The 11,770-nt window shown below is 42.7% G+C and overlaps 1 protein-coding gene across 1 annotated transcript in view; it reads right to left on the bottom strand.

The window, feature by feature from the left end:
- The window catches only part of angpt1 (angiopoietin 1), an 85,211-nt gene extending 73,827 nt beyond the window's left edge, over nt 1-11,384 (bottom strand). The window contains exon 1 of the mRNA XM_080441777.1: nt 10,371-11,384. Within this exon, the coding sequence (XP_080297903.1) occupies nt 10,371-10,841 (471 nt within the window). The 5' untranslated portion in view covers nt 10,842-11,384. The remainder of the gene's footprint in view (nt 1-10,370) is intronic.
- Nucleotides 11,385-11,770: the final 386 nt, after the last annotated feature.

The raw sequence follows: 11,770 nt of genomic DNA on the forward strand, positions 1-11,770 counted from the left end.
TCTACTCCACTACATCTCAGAGGAAAATATTGTACTTTTACTCCACTACAATTATTTGAAAACTTATTCTAATTACTTTTCATTATATTAAATTATATTAAGAAACATACATTAACCACTGTAGCCCTATTTTATACATAGGCTATTTGAAAATAGCAGATCTACAAGCTCACAACGCGTCGCGACGCGTTGTGAGCATGTAGATCTGCTATTTTCAAACATGTTAGTACTTTTACTTTTGGTACTTTGAGTACATTTTGATACGAATACTTTTGTACTTTTACTCAAGTAAATTTTGAATACTGGACTTTTACTTGTAGTAGAGTACTTCTACATTGCAGTATTGATCCTTTTACTTAAGTAAAACATTTGAGTACTTTTTCCACCACTGTGTGTGTGTGTGTGTGTGTGTGTTCGTGCGAGCATTTGGGTTTGCGTAGCATACAGTACTGTATGTGTATATATCCGTCTTTATATCTATGTAAGAATGTGTGTGGAGGAGGTTGAACAAGCACCACTGATCACAGAGCTAAACCGCCGGACCATGACCACAACCACGTCCCTGTCGAGAGCATCAGCCACCCACAGGACAGTAAAGGGCTCTCTCTCCATTCTGCACCACTAAAGAAAAGCCCCATAAAACGTGTGGGTTTTGACACTCACAGGTTAATCCATCACGAGATACGAACTGCAGAAAAAACAGCTCTCTCCCGTCAACTCTAACCCGCACCGACAGGAGAAATACTAAATAAATAACTGAGGTCATTCCTGGATGGGACATCAAGGCTTCGAGCACAACTGGCTCACGTCCCAACGGCGGCGTCGAGAACAAAACAAGAGCAACAGAACTGACTATTAGTCATTTAAAAAAGCTATACCGCGGGTCAAACTGTTTTATCTGTCACCCAATATCTCTAGCTCTTTCCATATCTAACTTTTTTCACCTTTAGTCACTTCCTCTCTCATCTGTTTTCTCGCTATACGTACGTGGGCTGATTTTATGGCTCATTATTTATCGTCTCACGGTCCGCCGATTCAAAGTGAATCTTTAATCCCTGCTGATTGTGACGGGGGTTTTTTTTGTTTCTATTTTTATTTTATCCCTAACAATGGGAATAAGAGGAAGATGAAGAGGACCCAACCGCAGATGAGGTCGAAATGACGGCGTATTTTTGGAACCTCTGTAGCGAGCTCTCCAGCCCCTCGCCTTGACTGGACAAAGGCCTGCACCGCTTTACAATGCAACATCTGTCAGAGTTTGGGGGGGTGGGGTGGGGGGGGGGGGGGTCAGAGAGAAGCGTGTTGGCAGCATTCGGGTATGCCTCAGGAATTTCCCCATCCTATTTGGAGAGGATTCAGATGGCCATTTGTGGGTGACCAAAACAACCCGACTTTTTTGCATTCACTAAATGTGTTACATGTTACGCCTTTCATCGTCTCATAAGGAACTGAGCAAGTTGCGGTTCAGTGTTTTTTGCTCATGGATGTTGTCAGGACGGGACCCAGTGACCAACGGGACAGTCCCAGACCACTATATAGCCCACGCACTGCCATCAACTGAACAAAACAAATCTGAAATACCGAAGATGACATAAAAAGCTTAACATGGTATTTCCCGCTTTCTCCCCCCTCTCTCCCACTCCACACCAAAAACAGAAAAAGAAAACGCACGTATGTTTTCTCTACGATAGCTGTTCCTGGAAGGAAAACAGCTGTAAAAGTTTTAGCGGCGCATTTCATATATAAAAGGCAAACTCTGTGTAAAGCCATCGAGGTGGAATCCTATTTGGGGGAGAGAGTGGTGACACTTCATTTTAATTTATCCTTCAACAAATATCGGGTTTTGATCTCCCTGACCTTGATTAAACCCCCGATGCAACAGAACTCCGAAGTTTTGAAGCAATATGAGTAACAGCAGATACGAAAGACTAATGTTTATCGACTGTTCTGCTTATCGAGAACGATTATAAAACCAAAATACAAGGAAGATAACGCCCGGCGGCTTCTATGGCTGAAAATAATTTCAAACTCGGTCATGATTATGTTGCAGTAGACTGTGATAACACCATTACTGGCTCGCTAACTGTGCAACCCTCTTTGTAACCGTATTGTCTAGTATTTCACAATGCCTGAGCACTTGCAGCACTATCTCATATTTGGGTCATAATCACTCACCCATAGCACAGAGAGGCAAGTGCCAGAGATATAGCCCCCGAACCCCTTTTGGCAACACTTACAAGCTGTAACTTACAGTACAGTACACACACACACACTAGTCCTAATGACTTCCACTTGCCTGCCCAGAACAATATTATTTATGCTCATTCCATTTAACCCATTGAGAACGGGAACGCATCTGTGTGTCATTTTATTTTTTTTGATTTCTTTGGGCTATTCAAAAATAGCAGATCTACAAGCTCATAGCGCGGCACCGAGTGCCGCGCTATGAGCTTGTAGATCTGCTATTTTTGAAAAATTGTGAACATTTTGTGCAAATCTTTGAATATATGCTTTTAAAGCGAACATTTGTAACTCAAATCTTTGCTTCTGGGGATCTCTGGAACAACATATTTTGAGATATTTTTGATTTTTATATTTTTTATATTTTTTATATTTTTTATATTTTTTATATTTTTTAAATGTCTATATTTTTGTATTTTTAAATATTGATATATTTATATTTCTTATGTAAAAAAAATGAAAAACTATTAGGATTTAGAAAACATGTTTAGAATCGGCCTCAGGTCTTAATGGGTTAAAGGCAATGGTCTTGCTTTAGCTTATACTGTATACAAGGAAATATTTGAATGCCACTGTGGCCTAAAATACCCAAACATCAATTCCAACCAGTGTATAATGGTAAAGAAGTCGGCTTCACCTGAGTGACATACTGCAGAACACCATCATTTATAACAGCCGCGGTAACCAAAATGAAGACAAATTAAAACCATTCCAGAAGTGAATATACTCAGGGGCACAACAAAACTCTAAATCTATCACAGGAAATTCTCAATTTATTCTACAGATACAATACTGTGTGTGCCAAGATGCAAGCAAGTGAAATTGTTTTCGGGTGTTATATAAGCCTTGCACACCTAGCCAAATACAAAAATAACCTCACAATTAAAGCTAAATAGATCACGTTCAAAGTGCAGTACACAGCAGACAATGAGTCAGTACGAGAAGTGGAACCACATGCAAATGCCACTCGGTAATGGAAACTCAAGTGACAAGAGAGAACAAAATTGCCAGAAATTTACTTCGTCATTCATTGAATCTCATTACAGTACCTTATATTGCTATAAGTGCACCTTTCTGCCCAATATCAAAGCTTCCAGAGTGCTGGGGGCTAACGACCGCACTGAAATATGACTTCGGGGAGAGGGGAAAAAAAAACAAAGTGAGCTGCCATATCGACTGTGACAAAAATACTAAATGCCCCGTTTCCTGAAAATCAAGAACATTGACAAACAACGGGCTCTTTTTCACATCCATGTGGAAACGCTATGGCATTGCTGTAATGTATTTCCTTATTCCCTTGACATGCTTAACAGAAAGCTCTGTTTCCTCTTTTGCCTTCGAAGCTAGGTGCAACTGAGGCACACACACAAAAAAAACGATTTTCTGGAAACCGTTACTGTAAGCAGCCTTCAGCTATAGATATTTCACTTGTACAAATTATGGGGGTCAGGATTTTTGTTGTTATTCAGCTAGAGTGTCCCCTAGCTTCTCTGCATCATCTGATTGTTGGTTTTAGGCTTGTGTTATCAGTTAAAATAAACTCTGATAGAGGAAGTCTCGCCTAAAATAGCTTGGTCTCTCCTTGGCTCCCTAAGCATGCTGTGTGGCCCTCTGATACCGCTCAGCACAGTAAATAATATGCTCTGTCTCATTTGATATCTATTATTGGGACGATGGCTATTAAATGGCTATTCCAAAGACAATTGGAATCATACAGTAGGAATTATCCTTGTTGTTAGGTACCTTGATTTGGCAAAAATTCAATGTAACATCATGTGGTTCCCTCCTGGGCCGCATAAAACATCCCATAAAGCTGTGCAGTGAGGCCGACAACTCTTACATCCGGTTATTTTAATGGTTTATTTAATTTGAACGTCCTAAGCCTCAGCTTCAGCTTCTTCCAAATGAAATGAAATGATGAATAAAAAACTAAAGCTCTGAAAAGGTTGTCCATAAATTAATTCATAAATCTGTTGACGCAAGAGACTTGATTGGTGCCAGGTGCGTGAGAGGCCTGATTACCATGTAGGCCTACCGCACACCAGAGCCACAATCTGTGTCAGATTTTACATTAGTCTCTAAAATGATGCTACTTTTCTCAATTCATGTCACCTTTTGGACAAAACAGGTATCTAACAAGGAACGTTCCTAAATTGGCACAATTTAGTGAGTGACGTTTCCTTGCAAATGAGACACAGCCGTATTCACCCTTTATGACCGTTATGTAAAGGAATTAAGGAGACACAGGCATTGGGTAGGATTTATACCATGTAACAGACATTAAAAGTGCAATGCAACATACTGAAAATGAGCAAGGAAACGGGGGATGGAAGGATGCAGAGTCTAGTTCATTGGGTAAATCCCTGTGTGTTTATTTTGATCAGTGCAGTCATGTTAAGTTAGAGGCAGAACAATGAGAATTTCACAGGGATAAGACAGCGCCGATATAACTTCTTTCACTTTTCTCCTCCTGCTCAACAGCCGTTTGGCACAAGCCTTCGTTCCTCAAGAAACATTGTTCTCAGCCACTCTCTACTGTCTCCACCACAAGGGAAATATGAAGATCTATTACTTTGACTCTTGTGTGCAGAAACACTATTTGGCTTGGAGACTCGGACTCGTCTGCCAAAGTCTGCATTGTCCTTGAAATATTGGAGGCGTAGAGGGGTATAATGCAGCATACAGTAGATGTACAGTACATGCTTCAGAGTCGCAGGCCTTGTATCGTAGTCAGTGTTGCCAGATTCTGTGAGAGAAACAAGCAACCAGGTCTAGGAAAACCAGCCCAAAAGAAGCGACTATGGGCCACATGAGCACTTTAACATATACATCAGCTATTTGAAAATAGCAGATCTACAAGCTCACAACGCGTCGCGATGCGACGCGTTGTGAGCTTGTAGATCGGCTATTTTCAAATTAAATCTTGCAGGGGAAATTATAATAAGCAGATCTGGCAACCCTGCTCACTGGGCCTAATCTTACACGCAAATCATTTGAGCAGCCTTTTTCGTTAATTACCCCGCAAAACATGTCGTCCTCGCCGACAAACTTCTCACGGCGCTTTAACAAGGGGCCTGCTTGCTTCCACTCCCGCAACTACATTAATTCTCCCTGAGATCAGAGGCGATCTTCTTCTTCGTCCAAGGCTCCATGCACTGCTTTGCAGGGCCCGGGCTGTGGAAGTATAATCCTTGGACAAACAGAAGCCACCTTTGACTGAACAGGAATGTTATCAGGGACCATATACTCTTCCCTGGACCGAGGAGGGAAAGATTGCAGACTGCTTTACCAACAGCTGTTTGCTGGGACTTTCTCCCCCTCACTCTCTCTACTCTCTGTTCTCTCTCTCTCTCTCCGTCTCTCTCTCTCTGTCTCTCTCTCTCTCTCTCTCTCTCTCTCTCTCTCTCTCTCTCTCTCTCTCTACCCCCCACAGTGGTCTGACCGGCCAGGCATGGGGGTGGGAGGTATCTGGTATGGTATCCTTTTGTGCGTTTCTTTCATCAGGGCTGGCTGGAGCAACATTAAGGCCAGCTTTCCCCCTTAGACAAGCAGTCAAGGCTTACGTGATTAAGACAGATAGACCGGGCCAAGACACTTAATCTTCTGTCCAATGAAAAATGTTAACTGCATCCTGATGTTCTCTCCACACTCGGTAATTAGGCTGAATTATCACTGTGTGTTTAAGACTGACCCTCTGAAATGCCTTTACCTATTCCCTTCTGGTGCTGATGCGTTTGTCCACTTGTTATGAAGGCCATGGTGTCTTAACATTTCTCCAGTTTTGCTGGAAGGCACCAAAGATGCACCACATCGACAAGGGAAACTCTGCAACGTTGTTCGGTAATCATTGAGAAACGTAAGGCTTGGATCCAATGGGATTTAGTTTTTATCAAGCAAATGAAAAAGGCCTGTGGTCCTGTGAGGGATGCCAAAGTGTCAGGAAAGAGGCATGATGGTATTAATGGCGGTGGCAGGCTCTTTCGCATGCTCCCATTTTCACGTCGGAGGGGAGGTTATTCTAGACGTCTCATTAGTCAAAACCGTCAGTCCACCATCGCTGCCGTTCTGTTTTCATAGTATCACTTGGACTATCACAGATGGATGAGGTTCACTGAGCAAAGATAAAACCGGTGTTATTTCACCCTTGGCCTTGGTTGACACATGGACCACTATTGGGAGCTGTGCAGACCGACGACTTTCCAAACTGTCGAATCAAACCAAATTCCACCGAACTGTGTTGCTGTGCAATATTGCCATCGTTTCAAATATCACTGTAAGAGTTTTCATAGTAAATAGATCAATAAATGTGCCAGTGTATTGCAGGTAAAGCTAAATTTACATTTTCCACCGTGACATATCTTGAAGTCTACTTATTTACCCACTGAGCATTTTTTGGGCTATTATACGTCTAAAATACGTCTAAGGGCTAGGCTAAAACGGGGTTATAATTGGTCTAACAGTGAAAGTTTTTTAGCGGTCTAGGCTAAAACGGGGTTATAATTGGTCTAACAGTGAAAGTTTTTTAGCGGTCTAGGCTTAGCCTAGACGTTGATTAGCCGTTTTTTAAGCGTCTATTTATAGACCGTCTATATTATAGACGTTGAAATGACGTCTATAATATAGACGTCTATAAATAGACGCTTAATAAACAGCTAATCAACGTCTAGGCTAAGCCTAGACGAAAGAAAAACTTTCACTGTTAGACCAATTATAACCCGGTTTTAGACGGAGGTCTAATAGACGACTATGGCTCAGTGGGTTACTTTATCTGTGCTATGCGTACAGTAGGTTATTCCTCTCCAGTGCACAACTTATGTCACCTCTTAAACTTGAAACTTTGACCATTTAAAAATCCCTCAGCAGGAATTTTTGAGATAAACTCAATGATGTACAGTCCATTGATAAGATGATAGAACACAGATACTGCCCCAGAAATTCCTCCTCTGCGATGTTTCATTCGGATTCAACCATGGCTGCATTTTGAATGCCGTTTAACTGTGTGAGACTCTTGAAACTTTTGTTAAGAGACTGAGCGTCCCATATTACTCCACCTAATTACAAACTCAATCGACCGTGGGTGGAAATATACTGTGACCAATGGCTGGCTAATTGATGAGGAATGTCAATTTCCTCCAACATGAGGAGTGAAAAGTTTACACTCGCCCTGCAGATGAAAAACGCTCACAAGGCAGCGTAGTAGCAGTATAGCCCCAAACAGTTTTAACCCTTTGAGACCGAGACTGTCATTTTAAGATTTCTTTGGATATTCAAAAATAGCAGATCTGCAAGCTCATAGCACGGCACCGAGTGCCACGCTATGAGCTTGTAGATCTGCTATTTTTGAAAAATCGTGAAAATTTAGCAAATCTTTGAATATACTGTATATATATATTTTCAAAGCAAACATTTATAACTCAAATCTTTGCTTCTGGGGATTCTACACATCTTCTAAATCCTAGTTTTTTGAAGAAAAAAAAATGTTGCTATAATCAGTGGTTCTCAAACTTTTTCATGTCAAGGACCCCCAAAATTATACGAATTTTGGCCACGGACCCCCATCTCAAAACATTTTGTTCCAGGGACCCCCCAGAAGTTGTAACAGAGTTAAAAATGTTCGCTAGGGAAAAACAGATATTCAAAGATTTGCACATATTTTCACAATTTTTCAAAAATAAAAACAGCAGATCTACAAGCTCATAGCGCGGCACTCGGTGCTGCGCTATGAGCTATTTTTGAATAGCCAAAGAAATCTTAAAATGACACCCAAGATTTGTTCCCGGTCTGAAAGGGTTAAGAAGGGCGCTCTGATTACTAATGAGCAGCAGAACTCAAGCCATGCTAACGGTTATTGACTATGTTCAGGTCAATTAATCCCACAATTCCACAGTAATCCATCAAATTCATCAGGCATTATGTGTGCATTTATTTGTGTCGTCTCAAGGCAACTTTTTTTTTCTTCATTTTTTTTCCCCAGAGAAAAATAAACCATTATGTTTAAGCAATTAATCATAGATTAGGGAGACCCCCCTAATCTCATTTGAGAGAGACAATATTGTGGAAAGCACGGCGGACCAGGAGAGCTGGTTATATGCGGGCCTATGGTGAAGTTTGAGGTTTGTTTATTTGATTCATGTATTCATTTCAGAGAGATAGTCTACCGCTCATTTCGGAGAGACGCCGAGTCTCAAAGCTTAGAAAAGCAATTCGGCTGCCAAGCTAGTATCTGTGATGACCTCACGATTTCTTAAGTCATTAACATCACAGTAGAGCCGTGGTTTAGTATAGTCAACACCTTGGTGGCTCCACAAACAAACACATTTTTATTATTCATCAACATGAAATAAACGGCCCTATTATGGAGAGGTTATTTGAAACAAATTGCTTTAAAAACGTTTCTTTAAAACAAAAAAAAAGGACATGATAGGACTCGTGGACTGCGTATTTGTGGAGCTGGCTTTTGGATAAACAACTTGTAAACAATATACGCTCATTCCGTATCTGTGGTTTTGATCCACTCTTATGTTCTCAAGCTATATTCACAAGTCTTTGACATGAGTAAATAAAGGGAGCATTTTCTCTCTCTCTCTCTCTCTTTCTTTTTTCCCCTCTCTCTCTCTCTCTCTCTCTGTGTCAGTCTCTGGGGGCTTTCTCTGACTTCCTGCCATTAAAGAGACAGCCCACTGGAGAAAAGGGGGCGACTGACATATAACTACCACAGCTCTGACCGGCGCTCTGTGGAACTCCACTGGACATCTGTGGAATTCAACACTGGATTTTGTACCGACACTCAGAACGGCTATGCAGAGAACTGGGAAAAAATAAAAAATAGAGCAGGGGTCTTCAACAGGGGGTCCGGGACCCCTTGGGGTCCTCAAAGCTGCCAAATCTTTGTGTGATAGGATTTCGTTTTTCTTTTACATTAACCACTTGAATCCTAGAATTCCTTTTCTCAAGGGAACGTTGGCTGAAAATAGCAGATCTACAAGCTCTCAACGCCTCGCGCTGCGAGGCGTTGAGAGCTTGTAGATCGGCTATTTTTTGTCAAAGAGGCTATAGGTGTAGAGGGGAAAAAGAGCGGACTAAGTAAAAAAAATCTTTAATCTGAAACACAATTCTATAATAATAGAGTAGGGGGTCCCTGCTTCATCTCTCTCTCAGCTAGGGGGTCCTTGGCCTGAAAACGTTGAAGACCCCTGAGTACATTTATAATTTAAATATTATGTTCAATGTAAGAAATTGGGCCAGAAGTCAAGAGAGTCCATGTCCAATGTCCTATAGACACTAGCAACTCAGAACACTGAGGAGCTAGCTGCACACAGAGCTCACTATAGTCTGTATATACAGTTACATAACAACACAGCATTGATAATATAAATTGTATATGGTTGTCTTGGTAATTCCGGGCCACTGGATTATCAAAAGTGGATTTCTTGGCTATGTTCACTATACGATTCAGTGTCCTCATCAGTGTGACTCAGTGTATCTTACCCATGGAAGAATATATATGCCTTTTAAACCCTGACCACTTCTTAGGCCTTTTAGAATTGTGTGACTATAAAAAAAGGCTCTGAAGAGGAGCTACGTATGTAGAAAAACATCAACCACAGAAAAAATGATCTGACACAGCAAATCCTGTCCGGTAATTGGGTGTGAGAACGTCATCCCGATAAAGCCAAGATATCCAGTGAAACCACAAACAAACGGCAACACTCAACAAGACCACACACACCCTCGGAAAAAGCAGATGCTGTATCTCAATAAACGCACTTCAGCCTGCAGCACATCAAAGGACATAGGAAACTGACCCAGTCACGCGCATACAAAAATTAGTCTATAAATAATACATTTATAGACACATTTTGCTTTTAATACGTTTGTAAAGTGCATTTTCACAGAAAGCGTCATTCAGGTTATTCATTCATTCAAGTCTGGAGAAATGGATAACTGAACATTTGAACAATACAAAAACAAATAAAAGTTTACAAACTCTTGTCTGCATTCCCTTATAAAAACACAAACCACCAAGCCCGATTAAATGCAAGACAATCTACAAGCTATTTTCGGTTCGGGACACCTGCACGCAAAAAAAATCAGGCATGAGGGTGACCCATTGGTGGACCCCACCTTACCTTTTGCAGCCATTGAGTGTAGTTCTCCATTATGTGCTCCAGCTGTTGGATCCGCTGGCTGGGGAAGTCCGTCTGTTCTGGTGGCGGGGCGTCCCTCTGGAGAGCGTTGGCGTTATACTGGGTGCTACCGGCTTTCGCCTCCCGACAGTTCCCTCCTCCGTTCCCCTCTCCCTCAGGTAGGATGAATGTGTATGTACACTGGCCGTGCTGGATCTTATGGTACTGTCTTTTACTATTATTGCTCCCAGCATTAGTACTACTACTACTACTACTACTACTGCTACTACTGCTACTGCCGCTGCTACTGCTGGTGCCTCCCGCGCTGCCACCTGTGCTGCCACCTGCGCTGCCCTGTCCCGTGCTGCCGGCGTTCTCCGTCGCTCTCCTCTGCTCCCCGACTCCACAGCTCACAATCACCAGGAGGGCTGCCAGCGAGAGCAAGTGGCAGGCCAGCCTGCGCCACAACATCATACCAGACCTTGGGTGAGAGCTGAGCTGAGCTGAGAGATATGTGGAAGTTCCCGTCAGTGTCTTCTTCACTGCAGTCTGACAGTGTTTAGTTGGTCGGTCGTGTTGCTGGTCACTGGTTGGGGATCAGAAATCGGTGAGGAACACCGTCCGTGCTTATGCACGACCTCCAGAGGGGAAAACGTCTGCAGAGCATAGTCACCGGTTTCTCTTTAATTCCCCCGATCTGTCACACACACACACACACACACACACACACACACACAAACAAACAAACGCAGGCATATGTGGTTCTGAGTAGTAGCCACTCCAGAAGTCCTTCAGAAGTCCATCCTGGCAGTGAAAGTTGCACACACACACACACGTGGTATGACAGCTCGGTCCTATTATAACAGAAGGTCTCGGTCATCCCGCAGTAGACATCATATCACATCCAGACGCAGACTGTGTTTGTATTCGCCTTGTCAGTCTATTTGATTAAATATCAGAGCCTGGTGTGTGGGTCGAGTCGTCAGACCTCCCCTGGTCTCTCTCTCTCTCTCTCTCTCTCTCTCCCTGCCCTGACTTTCTCTTTCTCTGCTCTGTGACTATAAGCGCTTGGAGAGAGTGAGAGACACACTGTGAGTGAGGAACAGCTCCAAGCTTCCAGCACACTCTTGAGCCTGCCCCTCACAGAGCCTATGTGGAGGAATGTGCGTGTGCGTGTGTGTGTGTGTGTGTGTGTGTGTGTGTGTGTGTGTGTGTGTGTGTGTGTGTGTGTGTGTACGTGTGTGTCTAAGGACGAGCTTGTGTGTGTTTCTGCGTGTGCGTATGTGCGCACGTGCGTGTGTGCGTGTGTGTGTGTGTGTGTGTGTGTGTGTGTGTGTGTGTGTGTGTGTGTGTGTGTGTGTAAGCCAGGCAGAGAGAGGGTCCCCGGCACACAGAGGATGTGC

The sequence above is a fragment of the Gymnoscopelus braueri genome (assembly GCF_963280865.1).
Source record: "Gymnoscopelus braueri genome assembly, chromosome: 11".
In the NCBI taxonomy this organism is placed as follows: Eukaryota; Metazoa; Chordata; class Actinopteri; order Myctophiformes; family Myctophidae; genus Gymnoscopelus; species Gymnoscopelus braueri.